The sequence below is a fragment of the Paroedura picta genome, chromosome 5 (assembly GCF_049243985.1).
Source record: "Paroedura picta isolate Pp20150507F chromosome 5, Ppicta_v3.0, whole genome shotgun sequence".
Taxonomy (NCBI): Eukaryota; Metazoa; Chordata; class Lepidosauria; order Squamata; family Gekkonidae; genus Paroedura; species Paroedura picta.
In genome coordinates, this window is record NC_135373.1 from 86,194,665 (window position 1) to 86,220,500 (window position 25,836).

At 42.3% G+C, this 25,836-nt stretch overlaps 1 protein-coding gene and 1 long non-coding RNA gene across 17 annotated transcripts in view; one reads left to right on the top strand and one right to left on the bottom strand.

Annotated features, from left to right (window-relative positions):
• The window catches only part of NAV3 (neuron navigator 3), a 548,360-nt gene that overhangs the window by 484,764 nt on the left and 37,760 nt on the right, over nt 1-25,836 (top strand). For 7 of the 15 annotated variants that reach the window (XM_077338887.1, XM_077338889.1, XM_077338877.1 and 4 more), the window contains 7 exons: nt 2,352-2,840; nt 6,482-6,544; nt 9,012-9,169; nt 12,800-12,988; nt 14,964-15,016; nt 17,583-17,606; nt 18,734-18,811. In XM_077338887.1, the coding sequence (XP_077195002.1) occupies nt 2,352-2,840; nt 6,482-6,544; nt 9,012-9,169; nt 12,800-12,988; nt 14,964-15,016; nt 17,583-17,606; nt 18,734-18,811 (1,054 nt within the window). The remainder of the gene's footprint in view (nt 1-2,351; nt 2,841-6,481; nt 6,545-9,011; nt 9,170-12,799; nt 12,989-14,963; nt 15,017-17,582; nt 17,607-18,733; nt 18,812-25,836) is intronic. The other 8 variants (XM_077338888.1, XM_077338878.1, XM_077338883.1 and 5 more) reach the window with 2 other exon arrangements.
• LOC143838094 (uncharacterized) lies at nt 11,629-19,984 on the bottom strand. Of its 2 annotated transcripts, XR_013231222.1 has the most exons (4): nt 19,750-19,984; nt 17,743-17,886; nt 16,191-16,314; nt 11,629-12,037 (listed from the first exon to the last, which is right to left on the bottom strand). It is a non-coding gene; the product is annotated as an uncharacterized LOC143838094 (long non-coding RNA). The 2 variants fall into 2 exon arrangements; XR_013231221.1 differs by lacking the exon at nt 11,629-12,037 and having other exon boundaries at nt 15,037-16,314.

Genomic DNA, 25,836 nt, shown 5'->3' on the forward strand with positions numbered 1-25,836 from the left:
CATCCTCCTTAGGATCACATCCCCCAAGCAAAATGTCTAGGCATTTCCCAACTTGGAGATGGCAACCCTAAGATTTGGCCACCTAGATTTTCACAGAGATGGGGTTCTGGATGCACCTCTAATAATTAAAGAACAAGCTGGGGGCTGAAGGGAATTGCAGCCAGGTGGGCAGTGCAATTTGTAAATCTTAATGTTCTCTGCCATAAAAATCATTCTTGAGCTTTCAATAAGCCGTCAGGTGATGGAGCAGGGTTTTGCCTCTATTTTTTAAAACTGAAATCTAGCTACTTCGCTTATCCCATGGAGGATATTGTTCAGACCACTTGCTTGGATCCTCTGGAGAATTTACAGTCTTTTTTCCCCCTATTAACATCTCTGAACAGTCCCCTGGGTGTGTAGAAAGAGGCATCTTGTCTGTGGGGAGCCTAGCTTTCCATAGCTTTCCCCTTATTTACATGCTTTACTACTAGAACAGGGATTTCTGTAATCCCTAAGCAAAGTTAAACACTTCTAAGCCAATTTTACTTCAGTGGGCTTCAAAAGGGTTTGTGCACTGATATAAATCTATATGCTGTATGTGGGAAACCACTGAAGTCCATAGCACCACAGGGATAAATTAGGTGTTACCCAAACAGGATCCAAAGAAGGGGGAAGTAGCTTTAAAATGGGTTCCAGGAAGGAATCACATGGGTCCTTCTAAGTCTGTGTAGGGTGGATATTAGCAGAGATATACCAAAATATAATAACGAAGAAAAAGAGTGCTTGTAAACATAGAACAATAACTTTATGGTATACAAAATAAAATTAAAAAGGATACAAATATAAAGAACTTATACTGGGCACCTGATAAACTGGGACATTTCAGTGAAGGGACATTCAACTATATATCCTAGGCTTCAGGCCTATACAGGTCCCGGAGCAGAAACAGCAGAGCTCCAAGGAACAGAGTATCAAGGAGGAAAAGGAGGAAAAAAACTTCCGGAGTGTAACAGGAGTTCTCAGAAGGAAACCAAAGTTCTGCCCAGCAGAAAACTGGATAAAACATCTAAGGAACTATTTGCCAGGGAGTCCTTTTTTTATGGATAGAAGAGCCCCAGAATGGGTAGGGTTTAGACAGCCTGGTTTTGGATTGGCTGATGTAAAGTTAACTTCTGTCAAACTTCAGTTGGAAAAAGTGGGGAAATACCTTGATCAGGCTATTGTGAGTCAAATCTGCATGGGTACAAAGAGCATGGTTGAGACAACATGATTAATACACTTCCATTAGGTTGAGGTGAGCTGGGGCAGTGGGGTTTTATAGAGAGACAAACAGGCCAATCAGAAAACTTGCTGTTTCTTAAAATGATGATTTTCTGCAAATGGACTGTTCAGAAATAAAGGAAAGTTTAATTGTCATTTTGCCAGTTTTTGCATATATTCCAGAATAGGAAATTTGAACCCCATTCCTTGGATATTTTGCAAGCCATTAACTATTTTGACTCTGGAAATTCCAATAGTGTCTCTTATCAAAATTAACTGTTCTTAGTGACTTTGGATACACTTAGAACCATAAATCCATTGTAAACGTGTTTAAACAAAGTCAATACTGCCCTCTTGTGGCCTTATGCCAATAAAATATTTTTGCAGCATATTCATTCAAGTCTGCTGTTTGAGGAAATCATGGCTTTGGTTAAATATATAGCCAATGCTGATGATTTATTGCTTACTGTAAATTCAAAAGAGGCTTTAAGTATAAGATTACTCTCATGTACTACATTTTCACAGCTTCATAAAGAATGTTACAAAATGAATTTATTTCTAAAAGCGAGTGTAAAAGTCCTAAAAAAAATTAACACTTGCACAGGTGCAAGACGCCAAAGATTAAATAAATATAAATATGCATTCAGACAGACCTTTGTGAAAAACATTCAATATTTTAAATTGTAGAGAAGTATGAGGGTTGGGTATAACTAAAGTAGCTGCCAATTGAAGATTTAATTACAATGGCTTCACTACAGAAGCTTTTAAACTGGATTTGGGTGAAAGTTTAATCTTTTTGTGACATCATGTAACAGAAGATTGTTGCTCTTTTCATCTCCGTGGGAAGACCTGTACTTTTGAAAGCACAAGTAATGAGTGGCTATCTTGGAATTCATACTGTTGGGTATATCCCACTCATACAAGGCTTAAGTAGATCTGACTGTGAGAAGCAATTAATTGGGAGGAAAGGCCTTTTATCAATGATTTTAATTATGTGACTGCCTTGGTTTCTGTATCTCATGATGTGAACTTTTTCTGTTGGCATTGGCTTCCCTAGAGAACGCTTAACCTTTGCTTTTTGTTTTTTGGGTGTGCTTTTTCCTACTTTGCAGGTTGTTTGGTGCCAAAGCAAGTGGCAAGGCCTCCCCTGCCCCAAACACTGAAGGTGGGAAATCCACAGCTGCCATGCCCAGCCCCAGCACCACATTAGCCCGGCAAGGCAGTCTGGAGTCTCCATCTTCAGGTACAGGTAGCATGGGCAGTGCAGGTGGGCAGAGTGGCAGCAGCAGCCCCCTCTTCAGCAAACCCTCGGACTTAAATGCAGATGTTGTCAGTTTAAGTCACTCCTTGGCCTCTAGTCCAGCCTCGGCCCATTCATTCACCTCTGGTGGCCTGGTCTGGGCTGCAAACCTGAGTAGTTCCTCTGCCGGCAGTAAGGACACGCCCAGTTACCAGTCCATGACCAGCCTCCACACGAGCTCCGAATCCATTGATCTCCCTCTCAGCCATCACGGATCCCTATCTGGATTGACCACAAGCACTCAAGAAGTTCAAACCCTTCTCATGAGGACGGGAAGCGTGAGGTCTACTCTTTCAGAAAGGTGAGCTAATCCTGGAGAGAGGTGTCGCAACAGATAAGAAAAACAGAAACAATAAAAAGTATGTCTTAGGTGTAACACTGTTGCATCATCAGACCTGAAACATGAGAGAGAAATGATAACTGAACATAGTTTTGGGTGGTACACCGATTCCAAAGCACTTTCATACTTCCAAAGCCCTTGTTATTTGTAGAATAACTGATACTACTAAGAGCTTTCTAACCATGGTTTCAGTCCATATTTTGTTCTAGAGAAACTGCTCTCAGTTCCTGTGTGAGATTCATGTTAAGCAGCCATCGCTTGGTGCTTAAAAACCCATTTGACCAAGGGTTTTATTGGACTAGAAAGAAAGTATGCATGCAGTTGTACAAACCAACCAAAGTGTTCTTTCTCTCAAATGCACTCACCCCAGGAAATATGGTATATATTGGAAAAATGAACCCAATTACACAGTCTAAGTAGGCTCTTATGTTGATAGAACAGTACAGCTTGGAGCAAATCTTTGAAAATTATGACAGTGAAACAGATTTTCATGTTAACTATTACATTACTCTGAAATGTTAGGAAGTCTTCTGAAACAGTTTTAGGAGATTACAGGCCATCAATAAAAAAAATCACTGTTTTTCATGATATCAAAACTGTTAACTGCCTGTCAGCCAACAAAGAGCGCATGGGTACAGGCAACTGTTCTTGTTCACTTGCATGGTAGCGCCTTCAGAAGGCTGTAGTAGCAGAGCAGAGCAGGAGAGGTAGTCCCACAGATATGAGCTCAAGATCTTGTAACTGGTCTCTAGCCAATGGACTGGCTGCAGAGTGGATGTAATATGCATCTTTCAAATAGTAGCAGAGCTGCAGCATCTTGTACCAACTGGAATTTCTGAGGGCTGTTGCACATAGAGTGCATTACAATTGCCTAACTTTGATGTTACTCTGGCATGGATCCATCTGGTCAGATCATCCACATCAAGGCAGAAGAATAATATTGCAGGCTAAATGAAGATGCTCGATAACATTTTCTGCCACTGAATTAATTTGCTTTTCCAACAGTAATGCTGGGTTCAGAATAACCCCTAAGCACTCAGGAGAGTTAGCTTGGGTCATCTGAACTCCATTAAATATGGCTAAGCACCATGACCTTCAGGACCTTAGTCTTCCAGATCAGCATTACCATCTTATCAGGATTCAGTTTCAGCTTGTTCACTCAGCCATTTTACATGGTCAGGCAGTAAATCAAGGCCTCTCTTAGACCCATTATGCACAGGGGGAATAACGCACATTCGGGGTGGAATGGCGGCGACTAAAATCACCGATAACGCACAGAGCGTTATCGCTCCCCGCCCCGTGCATAACCGGTGTGCGTCGCGTCTTCCCCCTCCGCGTTTTCCACGTGACCCGAAATCGCCGTTTAGGCGGCCGTGCATAATGGGCCTTATATTGTCAGGCCATTTAGCTGAAGAAATGTACAGCTTCCAAGCCTTCTTCCTGTGCAAGGGTTCAGCTATTATAAATGTAGGCTGCACATAGTAGGACCAATAGAAATGCTTACAAATCTCTTTTCACCTGAATTTTCCCACAGGGTTTTGGAATTTTGTCTTACCTGCTGTTTTTTTTTTGGAGGGCCCCTTCTGTGCTGGCTCTCAGCCTGATAACCCAAAACTGGGTTCCAGGTCTCATGCAGGGCTGTCAGTCCCCCCCCCCCATTGTGCCAGGAGGCCCTCTTTGCCCATCAGCACTTAGAGCAGCTGTAGGAGAAAAGAAAATAACAACCAACCAATAACAAAATGCCAGCATTATCTGGACAGGGATTCCTATGTCACTTCCAGACATGTCTTGGCAACCCTAGACTCATATGACTACCTTAAACTAGTTTTTGAGGTAGTTTTTTTCCATTGATCACTTGTTCTATTTCAGCAAGTGGTGTGATGAAGAATTAAGAAAACCACAACACTATTCGTATGCTGATTGCTAGCATGATGATGTCGATGTAGCCCTTGGACAGCTTGTGTCCGTGTGTATGTGGGAGAAACACAAGAATGCTATGTAGAGAAAAAGGGAAGGAGAATGGAAAGTAACAGTGTCAGAACCTTTGGCCAGCAGATCCTTTGGCTGCTGGGGAGTAAAAATAATTCAAGAGCTTTTGCAAGGAAGTGGGAACTGACTGAAACAGCCTGCAGTTTATATATTAAAAATGGAAATTAATGCCTTTCTGTGCATTGTTTAAAATCCATTGTTTAAAAATCTGTAAAGCACTTCTTAACAATAAACCTCTCAAGTTCCATCTGGAGCTCAGTTGTCTTGTGTATAGGGATGTGAGTGAGAACTCAAGTAGTCAAATCTGATTGGTTACATAGCAGCTGACATACAAGTAGCCAATCAGATTTGACTACCTGATGACATAGCTGATGGCAAATGGGCCCCTTAAGTTGTTCTCACTCTGTCATAATCACATTTGATATGTGGTCTGTGATTGACTGAAGTCCCGTAACTGGTGCATGTGCATGCATACCCAAACACACAGTAAAATACACGTAAGGAGAGTTAGGTTAGGACATTTTCCAAGAAGCTTTTTATACCCTATAATAGCCCATTTTTTTCACTTCAAAAAGTGTCCAAGTACAAAACTTTGGTGTCTCACTAAGATCTGTCAGTGGGAATTACTGCATCTCTCCCAAGAGTAATAGTGTTCTGCACTTTGATGTCACATTGACAGCAGCCCACTTACAAGCACAGGCAGAAATTGTAAAGTAAGAAAGGGGATTTTTCTTTTGTTGCACTGCCCTTTAGAGACTTATTGAGCCATAGGGGTAGTTGAAGAAATAAGGCTTATCTGTGACATTTTAAAATGAGCAAAAAAGTGCACTAAGTTACCATAGAAAGATTTCCCCGTCTTACCTGATGGGCAAGTCAGACATTTGCATGATATGAGGGCAAATTAATTTGATCTCTTGAAGACAGACATGCTGGACTATGCTGCTGACAGCTTGGAAGGAATGACATGTTAACATTCTAGCCTTTTCCTGCTATGTTCACATACACGCCAAGATAATTAGAATTCAGGTGAGGTCCAATATCTTCTGCAGATATTCCTGTTTGTGTGATTCAGTATGTTGCCTCTGGGGAAAAAATATTGATGCTGGAATAAAGTTAGCCAGATTTTCATATGGAAGGAACCAGAACGACTCTACAAGGTTTCCTCCCAAGAGTTTAAAGTCCAAACTCTGTGGACAGTAATAGGAATATCGTGAAATAGCTTTGTAAGTAAATGGTCAGTTTCCTTTTTAAAAATGTATACTCTCTGGACACCTACCCGGAGTATATATGGAACAAGGCATTTTTTTCCATTCCTGGATTAGAGTTCTACCAGAAAGAAGGCATTAAAGTAATATTTTGTGATGCAAATACACCTTTAGAATTATAATTCTGAAACTTTCTGAGTATGGCTTGGTGGATTGCCTAGAATCAGCATGGTTCAGGTTCAAATTCCAGTTCAACCATGAAACTTAACTGGGTGATCTTCAGTTACTCACCTATGTAAGGATAAAAGGAAGAAGAGCCATATATGCCACCATGAGCTTCTTTGAGGAAAGATGGTCTAAAAATCAAATGAAAAATGAATAATATATTGTTTTATTGTATGTCCTTAGGGATTTTCTTTGTTTTAACAGCATGCAGCTTGACAGAAATACACTACCAAAAAAGGGATTAAGGTATATAATGTTTTATTCAGCATGACGGCTGTTTTTCTGTTGTTCTGTAACTTTTTGTTGCTCTGTATCCTGTTTATCGAACAACTAATAGAACCGCCACTTCTGTTTGAATATGCTTTTAACACTGAAACTTTCCCTTCTATTCTGGCAGTGTGTGGATCACTGGAATAACAATTGCCATCTGCACTCTGAGTACTCCTGAAATAACCACGCCTTCTTTCCTTTTTAAGAGACAATTCTCGGGTATATTACCTGACTTTACTTAAGCAAAATTCAGTGACACCTAGAATTGTGCAAAAATCCCCTGGCAATTTTTGCTAGTATTTTTAAACACGTTTAAGGTGTTTTCAGGTACTGAGATAAACTGATCTCCAAACCCAATGAATGGCTTATTTCTTTATTTTGTTATTGATTTAAACACTTATTCAACTTCTAGATAAAATGCCTGCTTTGGAAGGTGAACTGCATGGCATGATGCCCTAGCCTCCTTAATTCCACTATCCCCAGGCTCCACCCCCAAGATTGTTTCCAAACCAGGAGTTGGCAACCCTAGTTTCAGCTAGGAAAGGCACAGCTATGTTTGCTTTGATGTCACTTTGGGAACTCTTCTGAGAAGTCCCTTTTCTCCTCTTCTACTTCCTGGCCCACTGCTCCAGACTGATTCCCGTGCTGCTTCCCCAATGAATTTGATCAGTATTATCTGTAAAAGCTTTGACTGCAGTCAAATGTTAAGACTTAGACAGTTTACGCACTGGAGGTTTCATGCCGGACTGCAAGCTGGAGTTTTAGTCCTGGCAGGTTGCCCCACCTCTTCCTGCACCCACACGGGGGAGCATTTGGCTTGGTGTACCTCATCCGCCCCCGATTTGTGCTCCTGCATTGGAGCTGGGGCAGTGAAGTTCCAAGTACGTAAACGGTCTTAGTAAGAGAGTCTCCAGTATTGTTATAGGAGAAGTCCTTCTTACACACAGTCAATTAATTGAAGTAGATTTTGTCCTTATATTTGCCAACAAAATAGATTGTTTGTTAGTTGCGAAGTCGTGTCCGACCCATTGCGACCCCATGGACAATGATCCTCCAGGCCTTCCTGTCCTCTACCATTCCCCGGAGTCCATTTAAGATTGCAAACAAAATAGATAGTAGATAGTAAAGTGACAGATTATAAGGAATTTATATGACCAAAAAACCCCTATAAACCCAAATACTAACTTATGTATTTATTTATTTATGCCTCAATTTATAGAAGGACTTTTTGTTGAAGGATGTTTGCCAAAGAGTATCCACAAATCATCTTGCCCTGTTTACACTTGTAATGAGGTTCACATGCACTCAAGGAACCCCAGCAGCAAGAGCTAGCAAAGGAAACCTTGTGTGTGCTTTTACTAGCACTAGGTGAATTCTCTGATGCCTGGATAAAGCCTGTACAGCAAAACATGTAGGGGCTTGGTATGACAATAAAGCTGTCAGCTATCACATAGAATCTTTCCCCCTTTTTTGATTTGCTGGCACATTGCTATGTTTATCCCAGTTGTTCATTCTCTTTTGAGGTTTGGGACCACAGTCTTGGTTTTTTAAACCCAAACATATTTTGAGGTTTTTAAACCCATACAGGTTTTGCGACTCATTAAGGGGAAAATAGTGGCTGAATTAAGTTGGTCTGTGCATTCACTCACAAAGCTCTGGGCTGAAACCTGAACTATCTGAAATTCCTGCACATGCTAACTTGCCATTTTAATCCACTCAAGAATTTGCCTTTCTCTGTCCCTGCCTGGAGTCTACCCTGCAGGCTGCAGTCCACCGCTGCATCTGGCAGCCACATCCAAAGTCAGAGGAAGATTTTGATTTTCAAAGCTTTTGTTCTGGCAAACAGGTTTCTGTCTAAGTGAGTATTTTCCCTATCCCTTCAATCTGTCCATTTCTCAGGTCAGGACAGAAAGGAACAAACCAAGAGAATGACTCCAAACTCTGTCCTGTCAGATTGTCACTAACAAATATGAGTCTTTTCTTTCACAGCTGCTTTTCTGTTTCTGCTGTTTTCGGTGTATTGGTTCTCCTCTACAAGATGTCATGTGGGGACCGCTCACTCGCATTACTTCTCTTTCATTCTTCCAGCCTGTCGATGTGCTTGAAAATCTGTGATCCCCCACCCCCACCCCCAGTCTTGTTCATGTGCTGGGTTTTTGAGCCCTTTCCAAACAGCTTGATAGGTTCCTTTGCGTGATTTATCATCACATGCAGATTGCTGTTTTTTTTTCTTATGAATTCTTTGGGGGACACAACCCTCAAAATCCAACTCAAAATCATTTAAAATAATGCTATTATTATTATTATTATTATTATTATTATTATTATTATTATTATTATTATTATTATTGCTATCAAGCCATAGACCTTTTGATTAAGTCTTGCTCATGTTTTGGTCTTTCGCTGTGGGGGCCTTAAGTGTACCAGCTGTGGTGTTTTTCAGGTATACCCCATCCTCTCGGCAGGCCAGTCAGGAGGAAGGAAAAGAGTGGCTAAGATCCCATTCCACTGGAGGACTACAAGACACTGGAAACCAGTCTCCCCTGGTATCTCCTTCCACCATGTCTTCATCTGCCACTGGGAAATATTTTTCAAACTTAGGTAAAAAAAATCAGTTCCTTTTTGAATGTATGATTATAACTCTCTGTGATAGGGCCATACTTGTGTAGTCTTGAATTACCATGATCTGCAAACTCAGTCTGAATTGTTGTCAACTCATTATTCTATGTACTGTTGTGCTATCATTTTTTATATTTGTTTTGTGACATTAAAAAAACAACAACCCTGAAAACCAATTGTAATACCAGGCTGCCCCATTTCTACATTCAAAATGCTATTGAAGCTTCCCAAGACTGGCGTAACACTGCAAAGATCAACAAGATTTCCAGGGAATAAGCTTTTGAGAGTCAAAACTTCCTTTGTCAGATTCATATCTGATTAAAAGAACTCTGACTCTCAGAAGCTTGTCCCCTAGAGATCTTGTTCATCTTTAAAACGTTTTAAAGGACTTGAATCTTGCTCTTCCGTAGCAGACCAACTCAGCGAGTCACCTGAAATTAGTCCCTCTAACATTTCCTTTCTTCATCCAGCTGAATTGATTACTTCCTGTTTTCTCCTTCAACTAACCTGTTTCCTCTGGGCTTTTACAAATCAGTTTAAATTATTAATTATTATTTCTTTGGGGTAAAGGAGTTTAAATGTATTTTTTGTTCAAAGTTGCAGTTATTTGCTGTTGTGCTATTGTAGTCATAATAGGAAAGATGCCGGGAGAAGAAGCATTTCTTCTGAATTAGACTTACTTCCACTTGGACAGGTAGTTAGGAGTGATGACTCCATGTTGGGAAATTCCTGGGGTTTTGGGTTGGATCATCAGATCAGGCTTTGGGAAGGGAGGGAACTCAACAGGGTGTGATGCCATATAGCCCACCCTCCACAGCAGCCATTTTCCCAGGGATAACTGATCTTGGAAGTCTAGAGATAGGTTTTCATTCTGGGGGATCTCCAGGCAGGCCCATCTGGAGACTGGCAGCCCTATTAATAGATTTAAATCCCGTGTGGATTCCTGTTACAACTCTATTCAAAGCAGAATGTTCAAAACGCACGAAGTCAGTGTGGAGGAATTCTAAATCAAACGGATTCTTTTTCTGGCTATTTGTTATGAACAGTAATGCATTTACTGAGACACCTAAACATATGGCAAATACTACTTGGTTCATTGGGACTTACTAACAAGAGTGCATAGCATAGCTGGTTTTTGTGCTGGATGATTCTAATAAGACAGTATCTAGCAAATTCCCTTCCATGCGCAAGTTGGATGTAGATGGGGTAGGCATGTGAATAGGGGTTGACAGTCACAACTGCATGTCATTCAGCCTCCTGGACAACCCAGCCACTATCTGCCTCTGCCTGCCAAGGGGAAAGCGGAAGGAAGAGAGGAACCATTTTTTTGTATGAATTATTTTATTATTTTCAAAATTATAGAAGAAAAGGAAGAAAAAGTACAAAAAAGAAAAATTGTTACAGAAGTGTCATCATCACCAGTTACTCCTCTAATCTAATACATGAGAGAGGAGTCACTTTTATGTGGGTAGGTCTAGTCCTTCCAGAGGCACCAGTGTCATCACCCAGAGGCAGAGGGCAATTCTCAGTCACTGCTGCCTCACTCTGAAGAAGAAGAGGAGTTGGTTCTTATATGCCGCTTTTTCTCTACCTGAAGGATTCTCAACATGGCTTACATTCACCTTGCCTTTCCTCTCCCCACAACAGACACCCTTAGAGGTGGGTGAGGCTGAAAGAGCCCTGCTATTACTGCTCGGTCAGCTCAGCTTTATCAGTGCTGTGGCGAGCCCAAGGTCACCCAGCTGGTTGCATGTGGGGGAGTGCAGAATCAAATCTGGCTCACCAGATTAGAATTCCGCACTAGTGTTGGGCGCTGCAGCCTTTCATGCCCAAAGCAGCCAGCCCCACGGTGCGGGGGGGGGAGGGGTTGCACCAGCACACCTTTCGGTGCATCCATGCACTGGCTGGCGCGCCCGTGCCCATGACGCTCCTCCCCCCTTCAGCAGCCAAAGTGCCCAACCCTAGCCTACACTTCCAACCACTACTCCAAGCTGGCTCTGGTGGGTCTTCTTCAGGCTGTATGTAATCACAGCTCCCCAGCATTTCCAGCCCCTAAATGCAGCCCTAGTGGTCAGGATTTCTACCATAGTCTCATGGCTGATTCTAAAACCAGTCTGACAAGCTGGTTTTCCACTATTAAATTTAAAAGTCAGGTGAAGACCACGTTTAAAACCAGGCCAAATTGAAAACCAGAAGAAAAATTCAGAACTTAGCCCAAATTGCATTGTTTGCTTTTTAGTGTCTTAATTTACTACGTATTAAAATATTCTACCACAAGATTATGTTTATTATTTTATCAAAATTACTTGAAGATGATACTGATCCATACTACAATGTTTCCTGCGTTGAGCAGGGGGTTGGACTAGATGACCCTGGAGATCCCTTCCAACTCTATGATTCTTTGATTCTATGGTTACATAGTTCTAGTGGGAGACTGCAGTCACTAGAGAGTAGTTTCAGGCAACAAAATAACATTTTACAAACCGGGAAATCCATGAATTATGGTGTATGTATGTTTGAATTTTAAATATGATACAAATCTGCAGTTCTTTGTTGTTACATGCCCAGGCCCTCACACTGTTGAATCAGAAGTGACTTGTATTTATTTCAATGTTCAGTTTATAGACATAAATAACTAAGATGGCAATCTTGGATGTAATTACTATGTCATAATATCTGAAGAGTCATAGCACGGATATTTCTCACTTTCAGTTCCTCTGAAAACACTTTTTCCTCTTGATAAAAAGGAATCCATATGTGTTCATGGATTAGTATTCTCCACTGTGATGACAAGACCAAGTTTGTTATTTCAAGATCTCTGCCTTGTTTCTTTCTCTGTAGGCCATTTTCCTGTGGAGTTAAATGACAGTCAGAAAAATGCTCTTCCAGATATTTTTATTTTAGGCACATAAGTAACACTGCTGGAGACATCTTGGTTTACCACATCAGTGCAAAATATTTGACCCATCAGTCTAAGAAGGGGCCAGATACGTCCCTTTTTCTTGGCCCCCTTCTCACACGCTGACTACCAAGACCTGTTCAGTCTTTCCTCTAAGATTCTTGAAAGCCAAAACAGGAGGGAGATCAGTTATTTCACTTTTTGATGAAGCCCCCATAAATAAGAGCAAGTCTCCAGATAGAATGATAATGTCTGTATCAAAATACAGCAGATGGATTCATGTCAGCTGCTGTGCTGGTCCAAAGCAGCAGAACAAAGTTTGAATTTAAGACCAGCAGAGTTTTACTCAAGTTATTAGCTTTTGAGCAAGCACGTACTTTTTCAGATGCAATGAAACAGAAGTTACCAGTCCAGGAATATAAGTAGAAATTGAGCAGTAAATTGGCATACAACATAGTGAAGATGTTTAACAACTTCAAGAAGCAAACAATGATAACAAGCTTAGTTTATATGGCTACCATTTGTTTGAGTTTAATTCTGGAGGGAAATGCAGTGAAGGAAACGAATCTATCAAAACTGGAGATTGAGTAAGCGGGAAAGATACATGGGTAGATATTGGTAAGCTTTACTAAAATATCTCTGCCTACAAACTTCCCACCCCATGGGGTGATATGAAAGACAATGGGTCAAATGCTATGTTTTATATTTTGCAGTTAGTCCAACCAATTTATCTCAATTTAAACTTCCTGGGCCCACTATGATGAGATCAAACAGTATTCCTGCTCAAGATTCTTCATTCGATCTCTATGATGATTCCCAGCTATGTGGGAGTGCCACATCTTTAGAAGACAGACCTCGTGCCATTAGTCATTCTGGTTCCTTCAGAGACAGTATGGAAGAAGGTAAGTGGGAGCTGGATTAGGGCTAATACCCTGCCATTTACACCCCACCTCTCTTGGATACAAATTGAGCTATCTTTTGTTACCAGTGTATCCAAAACAGAAACACCTATCGTATCATGGCCAATTTGATTTAAGTAATTTATCATGCTAGGCTAGGAAATCCCAAATTCAAAACTCCCACTCTGCCATTAAAGTTGCTGACAGTGCAAGCCTAAGGAAAGCTGCACTATTGATGTTGGTGGACCTAGAAGGGTATAACTCTGTTTATAACTCTATTAAGACTGTGAATGACTGAACACTAGATGCTCTCTTTCAGCCTAGCTTGTCTCACAGGCACTAAATGCACTGATCTCAGATCTTTGGAATTAAGGATTTAAATGAAATAAGTAAATCAATAATGTGGTGAGAAACACAATTTCTAATACTGATATAAGTTCTGGAATTCATTTTAGAAGTTCTATACTTACCCAAAGATGGCACTCAGATATATTTTTGGTACAAACCAAGAAATGTGATTGCCATTTACTAGCAGTACATTATGAAAATCTCTCTAAATAAATATTATTCAGTATAGAAAAATCATTTTAAGTTCCTAATGATAGTATCTATAAGCAGGACCGTGAATCACCCAAGGCACCAGGTTGCTGCGGTGGAGGTGTGAGCCTGTTGAAGGGGAGGCGTGTCACTGCGAGTGTCTTGCCGGCGAGCCTCAGAAACAAGGCTCATTAAACTGTGTGCCTTCCCAGTGGGAAGAAGGAGAAGAGTTGGTTCTGATATGCTGCTTTTCTCTACCCGAAGGAGGCTCAAAGCGGCTTACAGTCGCCTTCCCATTCCTCTCCCCACAACAGACAGCCTGTGGGGTGGGTGAGGCTGAGAGAGCCCTGATATCACTGCTCGGTCGGAACAGCTTTATCAGTGCTGTGGGGAGCCCAAGGTCACTCAGCTGGCTGCATGTGGGGGAGTGCAGAATCGAACCCAGCGTGCCAGATTAGAAGTCCACACTCCTAACCACTACACCAAACTGGCTCTTTGCTATAGGGGAGAAGGTGTCATAGATGCATATAAAAGAGGCCGAGTGACGCACTTAGCCTCTTTCTTCCCAGTGATGCCACAGGAAGCTTCCCTCCATCCCGCCCTATTCAGCTTGTTATGGTTATTAATGCATATTATTGTTAATAATTACCATGTTCTTTGTGGATTCAAATGAGTAGCCGTGTGGGTCTGAAGTAGCACAATAAAATCAGAGTCCAGTGGCACCTTTAAGACCAACAAGGATTTATTCAAGGCGTGAGCTTTCGAGTGCAAGCACTCTTTGTCAGACTAAGTCTTTGTTGGACTTAAAGGTGCCACTGGACCTGATTTTATCACGTTCTTTGTTTTTAATTGTCACATCTGGCAGTCTGGCATGGGAGGATCCTTTGGGGGGAGGCTGGTCTACAAATCAATCTCCCTCATTATTGGGGTCTCCATAAGAGATGGTGTGTATGCGAGCAGGGCGCCTACCTGGCTGGGTTGGCAAGCTCCCATTGCCAGGTGGTTTGGGGAGACAGACAGAGGTTCACGCCCATTGGATCACTTTTAAGTCATCCTCCCAGGATGGGATTTCAGACGGCAAGGGGAATCAAGCTCCAGGCTTATGCCTAGGCTTGACCCCAGGGTACCATTTGGGACCTGGTTCATTACAGTCTACTGACTGTACTAGCTGGATTCCTCCTCATGCCACGGCAGTGCTCCAGGGAGAGTTGTAATAAAGCTGTTGCCTATTTTATTCCAAAGCTGTTGGTGTTGCGTCTTCCTTCAGCAGCTATAAAACCTGTCTTCCTGCTAGGTGATCACTCCTCTTTGCAAAAGATTATCCTCATTTTCTCATTTGAAAAGAGACATTAGTTATTGTGCTTGACAGAGAATAACTGACTCACCGATATATTGTAGTAACTTTATTTACTTCTCTCTCTTTCTCTTTTTATTTTTTTAGTACATGGGTCCTCATTATCCCTAGTTTCCAGCACCTCTTCTCTCTACTCCACAGTAAGTGTTGAATGAGAGATGATGACATGGTACATGTACACCCCACAGAAATCTAGTTGCCTTAAAAAGAAAAAGTCCAGGAAATAAAACCGTACAGAAATTGTTCCATGAAAAAATGGCTGTTTTGATGTTAACATTTTCTATGTCTTTTTCAAAATACAATTCACAGTGGCCTACTACAGTTGAATTTAGCTATCTGTAAAATCTTTTGTGTTTTCCCTTGAAAGCTGAAATGAACAAAATCTACTCAAAGGGCAATTCTTGCGTGCAGTTCAGAGCCGTTGTGCTTTGCTGTGTTGCCTCATTTTCACATCTCCTGGATTTAGACGCTTTCAGAGCTAGCAGAAGTAATTGGCCACTTGGTGGATTTCTTTTCTTTTTTTGCAGTGTTGATCAAGACTAGCTGATGTGTGAGAGATTCAAATTGGGGCATTGCTTTGGAGGCACAATTTGGTCTTAAAATGATCTTTGGGAAAGAGGGCCGTACCTAAGCTCTTTGGGAGATTATTAACTTTAATGTGAAGTATTAGGCAGATTTTTTCCCCTTCAGAATACAGAAGGGGAGGCTTCTTTTTATTTTGAATTTAGGAAATAAAATTAAATTTAGGCTTTTATTTTCTATGTGACAGACATGTTGCAGTATCAGACAAGCAAACATTTAATTATGCACTTTAAAAAGCCAAGTCCAACAATGATCAAAACCTACTAAGCTAACCAATATTTTGATTAAATGTTGGTAGAATAAGGAATACTATAAGCTTACCAAACAAAATGTGAAAAATTAGTTTTTGTTCCTCATTAATGTCATTTGTGAGCAGAGAATCCTGTTTATTCCATGAGTATGCTATAGTTTCTGTAATTCAGATTCTGATGTCAATTTCTAACTAAATTTAACTGGCAGATGGGAAATATATACTTTTTAAATGATAAGAGATAACGTGAATAATATCCCTATATCAGTAATGTGTAAGCATTAACATAGCACTATGATATGAAAACCTAAACCTTGACATTCAAAATATCAATGTCTTTCAAGTGTAGACTGAATCACATGTAGAATCAGGTAATGACAACTTTTTTGGGAAATAGGCCAAGTGTTAAAAAAATTATCCACATCATCATCATACTAAATTAGCAGTTGAGAAGAGACCTTTTAGAGACTTTGATACTTGACCTCACACTGTCCTCCTTTCTAGCTGCTTGACAACACTTCTTGTTCAGTTTATGAGTCTCTAGCTGTGATAATGGAAGCTTGAGAGCTTTTTTGTTAAGAGCAAGGAAAGCCTTGGAGTATAAATCTGTGGAGTGAAGGACATAATCCTTGATCAGAATTTCCCCAGCTGGTTCTTGCGAACACCTAGGTGTAAAACTCATATAATTGTGTCACTTTTAATCAAGAAATGGTACACAAGTGGAAACATCTCATCAAAGATTTGATTTCAGCAACTGACAAAGTTTCAGTATTTTATGATCTTACACAATAAACCTTTTCTTTCAAAGATGTGACTTTATGGTCATTTTACTTGTCCTTAGGTTGTATTTCAAAAGCCAGCTGAAGTAACAAGATGCGGACTAAAATTCGGGCATATGATTGCATTTCATATACCATTGTCTTCCCTGACCCTGATCAAACTACCTGGTTAATAGATACAGGAGATTTGTTTCTTTTGTAGCTATGGTGTATCTGACAGCCTGTCACCCTTCACTTTTGTCTAAAATTAGGAAGTAGCAAGTGAAGCTCCACAAGGACTCACAGGAGAAAAGAAATCGTATTCCCAACCCAGTGCTTTGCCTCCCCCAAATATGTCCATACTCTTGGCTGCCTCCTGCTCATCCCACTTTTTCCCTGCTCTCCTTTGACCCTGTACACACACTTCATTTATGTTTACCCCTCCCTCTACTAGTTCTGATTACCCTTCATTTTTACAAACCCTATTCCTCGTCCTTTTCCATCCTGCCTTTCACCAGCTGCCATTTTCCTCTGAGCATTCTTCCCACTCCATAGCCTAGACCTCCCCCCCCCAGCAGCTAGGCAACAGTTTGTATTATTTTGGAATGGAACTTTGTTTCTGTTGATGTCTACACAAGTTCAATGTTGTGTGGGTACCTCCATTGCTATTAAATATATATAGTCCCGTGTGACCTTAACCACCATGAAACTGCTGACATTATTTCTTGCTTTTATTGTTCTCCTCTGCTTTTATTAGTTTAGTGCAATCATATTTGAAAGGAAGTGGTGTTCACCTGACCCTGTAAGATTAAGGGGCAAAGGAATAATGCATTTTTGACAATGATGAACAACAGTAGTTCTGTCAATTTTTAAATAGAACAAAAATTCCAGTATTAAGACATCACGATATGCTACTTTGTGTACAAATTTTGTATTGGTACAAGAACTCAGAAGATTTTAGGGGTTGCATTTTATAATTCTTTACTACAGTTATGACAATAACAATGTGTTGCTCTAAAATATAAACTGCTAGTTTAGTTTTTTCTAATCGTATACAACTGAGTTGTATTTTTATTTAAAGGAATACTTTCTTTGTCCCATCCCCCCCCCCTCCAGGCTGAAGAAAAAGCACATTCAGAGGTAAACGTTGTAATACATATATTATGATTTCTATAGAACACGTTACTCTAAAAAGTGCTTATTTCCTCACCGTAACTACAATAAGTCTTGTTCTTCAACTTGTCCGAGGAAGTGTGCATGCACTGAAAGCTCATACCTTGAATAAATCTTTGTTCGTCTTAAAGATGCCATTGGACTCAAATTTTGTTGTTCTTCAATTATTAGTTAAGAGACATTCAGCTGCAGCATAGAAAATGGTGGGTAAAGAGATGCTGCTGGAAATGTATTGCCCCAGCACTCCCTGAATGAAGACACAAGGCAGATGTATGGGTTCAACTACTTTTATTTATTTAAGTGGCTGATCAGCATCATTACTATAAATGAATTATCCCAAGGGCACTGTGCACTAGGCAGCCAACCACAGTGACTTTTTTACATATGTCCAGCTTGGCTTCAGACGTGACCAGTGCTTCCGCCAGCCTTGTTTATTCTCACCTGCACATAATATGCCAAGAAGCACAAGAAGCCTCATTCCCTTCCCCTGATGTGCCATAAGGCATCCACCACTTTGGAACAATACTTCTCAGCTCCAAGGGCTTTCCTTCCCAGTGCACCTACCCATAGGGCATGTGATAGCCTGTTCCCGACACACACTCTACCAATGCCAGATGCCTTAGGGTGTCAGCCAGTTCTTCCTGTGCAACTTGAGCAATTTGCCCTGTTTCTGCCAACTAGGTTTGAGTTGCTTGTCAACCAGGCCTGGTGATCTAAACACACCTCTTTCCAGCACATTACAAACCAGGCAAAAAACAGTTTTCCCCAAAGGCAATTGTATGAATCCTCCCAATTCCTACTTAGCCATATAATAGTGACCAGCTAATCCCACTCTGTTCCATGGTAGGGCCAGCTATAGTGACCTCTAATCATTCAGCCTTCGCCCACCTAGGGTCACGGCAAAATAATCCACAGCATTCATGCCATGAATGCCCCTTGCCCCAGCAACCCCCATACATTGTGTCTTACTGGCATCTTTAAAACCATTGAATAAACTATTCAGAAACTGTATTCAGAAATTTCATGGTTTAAACATCAGTTATATTGATATATATTTTAAAAAGTTAATAGAAATGTATTCTCTTCCTTTCAAGCAAATTCATAAATTGCGAAGAGAGCTGGTTGCATCCCAGGAAAAAGTGGCCACCCTAACATCGCAGCTCTCAGCAAATGTAAGTTAGATACTATTTGCTTTTAATGTGTAACTATAAGAGTTTTCTGATGAAAGTTGTTACTATACGCTTATCAATAGATATTTTAACCATCCACAAATGAAATGTATACTATATTAACCAAATGCACAGGAGAAATTTCAGGTGAATAGCCACAAGGTGAATGTATTTGTAAATATTAGATACAATCCTGGGCAAAAAATAAGCCATTCATGCCATGTATTCTCACCTGCACATAATATGCCAAGTGTGTTCAACCCCTTTCATGGTTTTATATACTGCCTGTTATTGTCTCCCTTGTTTAACAAGTGGTAAGAACTTCTTCCAAATGGAAGGAGAAATATATAGTTTTACCAGTTATTCATAATTCTTTCATTCACTTCTAGTGGGAGAAGGCAGCCCCCATATCCTCTCCATTTTATGTGAATTCTCCTTTTGCATATAGAGTAAAAATATATATTTTTAAAAAATACACACATCACATTTTGTGTAGTTGGAGCCTCTGGAGAGCAAACCAAAGAGAGTACTGAGTACTAGGGGCCATGCAGAAGGAAAGCTCTGTACTGAATTGTGTACATACCAAAATATTAATATATCTCAAAATACAGTGCAAAATACAATAAAGTATAACCATGCAAACAGGGGGGGGGGGAATCCAATGTATAATACTGTGAGTTATAACAAAACTGAAAGTAAAGCAGTTGACAGTTTGCCAGTTACTTAAAACACTGTTTCAATATCTTCTTCATAATTTTTTCTGTTACACTCCCAATGCAAAATGGCATTGAACAGTTGCCATAAATTGTCTATAAAAGACAAGAATCAAAACATGTTAAAGTATGATATAAATCTAAGTAAATCAAAGCGCTCCCCTAGGAAGGGTCTGACAGAGAGAATGGGGAGGCGCGACCTGTAGAAAACAAGCATTGGAAACTCACCTGTGAGACGTCCGGCACGAAGCAGCAACCTGAAAGGAAAGATGCTGGGAAAGGGGGGCGGGACTCTCGGGTTAAAGACAAAGCGGTGGGGCTGATGGAAAATGATAAAAGGGAAACAGAAGAGCACTGGGGGGTGGGGAGTAACAGATTGGAAGTGAATTGGGAAGCAAGAATGGTGCTGTAGGGAGGAACTGGTGAATAAAAACAGACTCCACTAAACAAAGCGACAGCTGTTTTGTTTGATTGTTTGAAGGCTGAGGGGTGCAGCGCCAGCAACAGCACAATGGCTGAGGGGGGCAGGGCCAGAAGCAGTGTGCCTCCTATCACCACAAAGGTTAAAACCCACTCTCTATTTTTCACGCAGCCCAGATCTAAATCAGGCCTGCAGATGCAATTTACCCTTTACAACATCTTTCTATTCTAAGGGTGCTTGTGGGGTGCCAGTGTCCAAAGTTAAATTTGTTATGCTAAATTCTTTAAACTATTTTTTTAAGTTCATTTGTACCTATATTAGTATTTTCTAACTTCATTCTATGGTCAGTTTACATCTCCTTACAAAAATAAAGTTTCCGCTTATGGTTGGCAGGAATAAACATTGCAGATAATGTTCAAATTGCTAACTATTATACAGCAATAATGTTCAGGCATTTATGGGTCTACATCTGATTTCTAGTGGTGATTTCAGTCCTTCTCCATTGTCCCCATTGCTGTGATTCTTCTCTTCACAATCCATTTGTCCCCAGCCTACTTTCCCATCATGAGGTGAAAAGAATACAAATTTTGCATGCAACAGTCTGCCAAATGAGTTGATTAATCAAGGCAAAGTATAAAAAGTATAGTAGTTTTGAATCTAATCATTTGTATAATTCGTTCCACTCACTCAATTGGTCCCAAAAATTGTATAGAATTCCATGACCTCTGTGTATTAAATACAAAGTATGTATTAAATACAAAGTTTGAGTGTGGTCCTGATTTGACTTTTAAAAGCTTTCATTAATTTGTAACCTAGTAGCAAATTTATCTCTCTATGCATAGATTGGACAATCAGAAAAACCTATTCAGTAATGATAGATTTGAAATTAATTGTGGATAGCTGCCCTCTATTACTCCTTTCTTTGACATCTGTAACATAAATAAAGCCCAACTGGAGTGGTAGGAGGAGTTGAGAATAACTTTAGGAAGAGGGGAAGCAATAGTTTTAGTCACAACATGAAGGAGTTGCCTGTTGGTTCAGCTAAATGACCAGTGCTTTATGGAAAGGCAAGAGAAGCCGCCATGCAAGGAAGTATTGGCTGCAGGATACGCAGACACAGACCAGTGGTCAGGAAACAGTGGCAGAATCCAATGCAGCTCTTTTGAGCTTCTACTTTAGGTAACTGCAAATTCCTTCCCAGAGGATGCGGGGGATCCAGTTTTAACAGCATTCCCAAACCACACAAAGCAATCAGAGAGCGCATTTAGTGTTGCACTTGAATTGCGAGATTTTGTGTGGAATACTTTTAATTCTGTGGAGCATTACAACAACCATTGAGCCGTTTTCTCCTGCTGTGGAAAGGGTCCTTGTGAAAGTAGCTGTGCATTACTTCTTTTGTAATGGTATACTGTCAACAGGAGCATGAATGCATGGGAAGTAGGCATAGGATTCCAATTAAGATCAAGTCCTCTTCAGCCACATGCCTAATTTTCTTCATTACTGCTGTAGGATTCCAAGGGACCAGCACCTCTTGCTTCAATAGGTCTACTAATGAAGTAGAACGTTTAGCAATTCCATCTAGTTGGCCTAATCCATGGATAGTTTTACAGTATTTGTTCATATAAAATATTTCAGTTCTTAAAAACCCATGTTTTAGAAAAGGGAAATGAAAGTTTATTTTCTTCTTAATATAAATATTTCAAAGCCTTCTATTTATACTGAGGCTGAAAGGAATGGGCTATTGTTCTGTTTCAAGTACAGAATTCAGTAGTGCAAGACAAGAAGGCAATTTAAATTCTGAAGTTTTTTTAAAGTAGAAGTGACAGTTGCCTAGCAATAAGCATTTGAGTCTTGATCTATGTAAAGCAGCAGACATGCTTTCACTAAATCGGCTGGAATATAATTATCTATTTTAATACTAAAAATTATTTCGCTTTTATTTTAAAAGGGCTTTTCATTTTAGCTTTTAATACTTCACTGCACCATGCAATTTAGCATGACAATTTATGTTCTGGATCGTGTAATGCATGGTTATTTTTATGAACACATACTCTCCTCCCTACTCCCACTAACTTCTCCTTAAATGTGTGTTTGCTCAAATGGATCAACGTTTCTAGTTGAATTCCACAAATGAGTAGGGACTCCTTTATTTCTCTTTTGCGAGAACATCAAGGAGATAAAATGAAATATAATTTAATGCATTCATGAAACATTTGAAAATGTTATGTGATGAGTGCAGTGGTCTCAGCGCATGCAAATGGGCACTTTGAGATAAGGAATTTGAGATAAGGAACTTCATAGTCTGGTGGCAAAGGTATTTTCTCAATTGTTGCTGTGGCTACTGAAAGCCAGCTTGGTGTAGTGGTTAGGAGCACTGCCTTCTAATCTGGTGAACCTAATCTCCACGTGCTAATCTCCTCTAATCTCCTCCATGTGCAGCCAGCTGGGTGACCTTGGGCTCACCACAGCACTGATAAAGCTGTTCTGACCGAGCAGTAATATCAGGGCTCTCTCAGCCTCACCAACCTCACAGGGTGTCTGTTGTGGGGAGAGGAAATGGAAGTCAATTGTAAGATACTTTGAGACTCCTTCGGGTAGAGAAAAGTGGCATATAAGAACCAATTCTTCTTCTGGTAATGGCAACAACTGAGGTTCCACATGGCAGGTTTCCCTCTGTCTTCCCTGCTCAAGTCATCAAGAATGACAATATAATGATTTAGCCATCTACGTATCCATTTCTCTGAACTGCCATCCTTATCTATTGGTCCTCTTAATATTTGTGAAACTGCCCAGGGGGGTGGAGCGTGTGCGGGGTGTCCGAGTTGGAATAGTGCCAATCAGGCTGCGGCCAGCAAAGCTGATTGGCCTATCCCCTTCAGCTGCTGCCTTATGTTGCTGCCCACTTGTCATTTTACTTACGGACGCGCCTGGCTGCCAGAGCCAGCACATCTCCCAATGTCCGCACCTCCACCTGGTGTGGTCTGTCTGAGACCAGCAGCTACTTATGGCCGATCCCGGGACTACAGTGTCCTTGCTGGGGGGGAAAGACAAAAAGGGTTCACTGGGAAGGACCGTCAGTGCTTCTTTGTGGATGGGTTGGAAAGTACTTGCCCTGCTGTCAGTCTTTCACCTCATCTGCTTGGCGGCCACTTTCAACGTGGAATACAGTGGGCTGGGGCAACTTCTGGGGTACTTTCCCGCACTGCTGCCCACACGCATGGTCCCCTTCCCACATTTCCCCCTACCAGCCTCTCCTCGTCAAGCACACTTGCTCGCAGTGGCCATGGTTACCCGCAGGCAGTGGCAATTGAGAATCTCGATGGCCCAGGGGGGGCCGAGGACTCCCTCCCTTTCCGGGTGTGCATAGCCAGCAGAAGCTGCTGCACCCGGGGGGGGAGCTCCATGGAGGTTCTACCATTCCAAGGTTTTGTGCCGGCGATGGAGGTTCCGCCCTTCCAAGGGAAGCTCCTCTGCTCAATCACGCTGCTGAAGGCGACTCTTTACCTGCTCCACAGACTCTGTCTGCGCCTGGACTGAAAGTCAGGAGGAGCCAGTCACTCCGAGCTCAGCCACAACCTCCGCTGTGAGTAGGGGAAGCGCCATGGCCAGAGAAATGGTACATGAGTCTGATGTTGGTAGACCTAATCAACGTCATGAGATCATTTCTCTAGAACATTACATGTCATATTAATTGGGATAAAGTTTCCCACAATGGGATTTTTTTTAACTGGCAAGAAATTTGGAGAAACTAAGCATAGGCAGAAAGAATTAATTTTCTGCTAGGTGTTAATTTTAAAATGTTTAAACATGTCCAGATAAAAAATCTTGTGCTTAAATCAGTAACCATTTCATTCTAGTGTATCATTCCAGATTAATTATTAAATGCGCATTTTCAGACATATTCTTTAGCTACCGCCCACTACATCTGTGGTAAAACAATGCATTTCACATGATAGAAAAGCTTCAATGACCATTTTCCTCCATGCCATCACTTGTAAGCTGAGAACTCATAATAATGTCGGGAACCCGCTTGCTAACTGAAAAAAACAGGGTGCCCCTTTGAAGAAAACGTCACGCCAGGCCTGGTGAACGATACAACAGGAACAAGCTTTATTTCAGCAACGTGGAGTCCGCTGGTCTGGAGTAAGAGCTTCCACCGAACTCCAGGTGGAAGCTCCCTTTTATACAAAACCCACCTCCTTAGGCTGTATTGCCCCACCCAGTACTTGCGGAGGGAACATGCTGATACAATCATGACTCATGCACATATGCGAGGTTTTCCGGGGTTCCTGATGGCCCATTTTCCTGGAACAAAGGGCCATCTCCGGGCCCTTGTCAAAAGGTGGAGGGGGACATTGAGGTTCTTTAGCGGCCATTGCCACCTCAACGATCGGGTGGGGCGCCCAGCTGCCGGCCTGCCTATGATCACCATGCCCTACCTCCGTGATCGCGGGCGCCTCTGATGGCGGGGTTCGGTCCCGTTCCCAAGCCACCAAGGACCGAACCACGACATTCTGCCCCCCCAAAGGTCCATTCTCCAACCCCCCGGGACGGCCAGGATACCGCTTGTGGAAACGTTCAGTGAGTCGAGGCGCAAGGACGTCCGCTGCCCAGACCCATTCCCGGTCCCCCAAAGCGAAGTCCTTCCATTCCACGAGGTACTGCAACTTCCCCCTGTGGAGTCTAGAGTCCAGGATATCCGCCACCTCGTGGTGCTCCCCCCCCGGCAGGACCTCGGGCGCTGGCGGGGAAAACACGGGGTGCCAAACGTCACCGTCCGGAGTTTTTTTTAGAAGGCTCACGTGAAAAACGGGATGGATGTGCCGGAGGTTCTTGGGGAGCTTGAGCTTGACCGAAACTTCGTTGATCGGGGCCAAGACCTCGAAAGGCCCCAAAAACCGAGGGCCTAGCTTCTTGCTGGGCAAATTCAACCGTAGGTTCCGGGTGGAAAGGTAAACTCGATCCCCCGGTCGGATCTCCTCAGCTGGTCGTCTCTTCCGGTCGGCGTCCTCTTTCTGCGCTGCCTTGACTTTGTGGAGCTGCTCCTGCAGCGACTTCCAGCAGCTCCCGGCACGCTTCCCCCACTCGCGAAGGTCGGCCGATTCCCGGGCGGGGACCTCTCCAAGCTCCGGGAAGTGTCTCAGGTCTGTCCCGTAGACGACGGCAAAAGGCGACATCTCCGTGCTGCTGTGGTCTGCGTTGTTGTACGCGAACTCGGCCAGGGGGAGCAGGGGCACCCAGGTGTCTTGATGATAGGAACCGAAACACCGCAAGTACTGCTCCAGTACTTGATTAACCCGCTCGGTCTGCCCGTCCGTCTGGGGGTGGTAAGCGGAGCTCAGCCCTTGCTCGATGTCTAACAGGCGCAGGAAAGCTTGCCAAAACCGGGACACGAATTGTGAGCCCCGATCGGAAATCACCTTGTCCGGCAGCCCGTGCAGTCGGAACACGTGATCCAGGAACATCCGAGCCAACTGTGAAGCACTGGGGACACTGGCGCAAGGAATGAAATGGGCCTGTTTGGAAAATAGATCTACCACCACCCAGATCACCGTTTTCCCCTTGCTGGGAGGCAAGTCTGTTATAAAGTCCATGGAGATCACTGACCACGGCCGGGTCGGGACCTCGAGCGGGTGCAGCAGACCTTTCGGCTTGCCAACCCCCGGCTTGCAGGTCAGGCAGACAGGACAACCACTGACGTAAGCTTTTGTGTCCCGCCGCAGACTGGGCCACCAAAACCGCCGCCGGGCCAACTTCCAGGATTTTACGAAACCGAAGTGCCCGGCGGTCTTAGCATCGTGGCAGAGGCTGAGGGCTTCCCGTCGTAGCCCTTCCGGGACGTAGACAGCCTCCCCCCTCCGCCAGAGACCGGAGTCCAAAATCAAAGAGTCCCG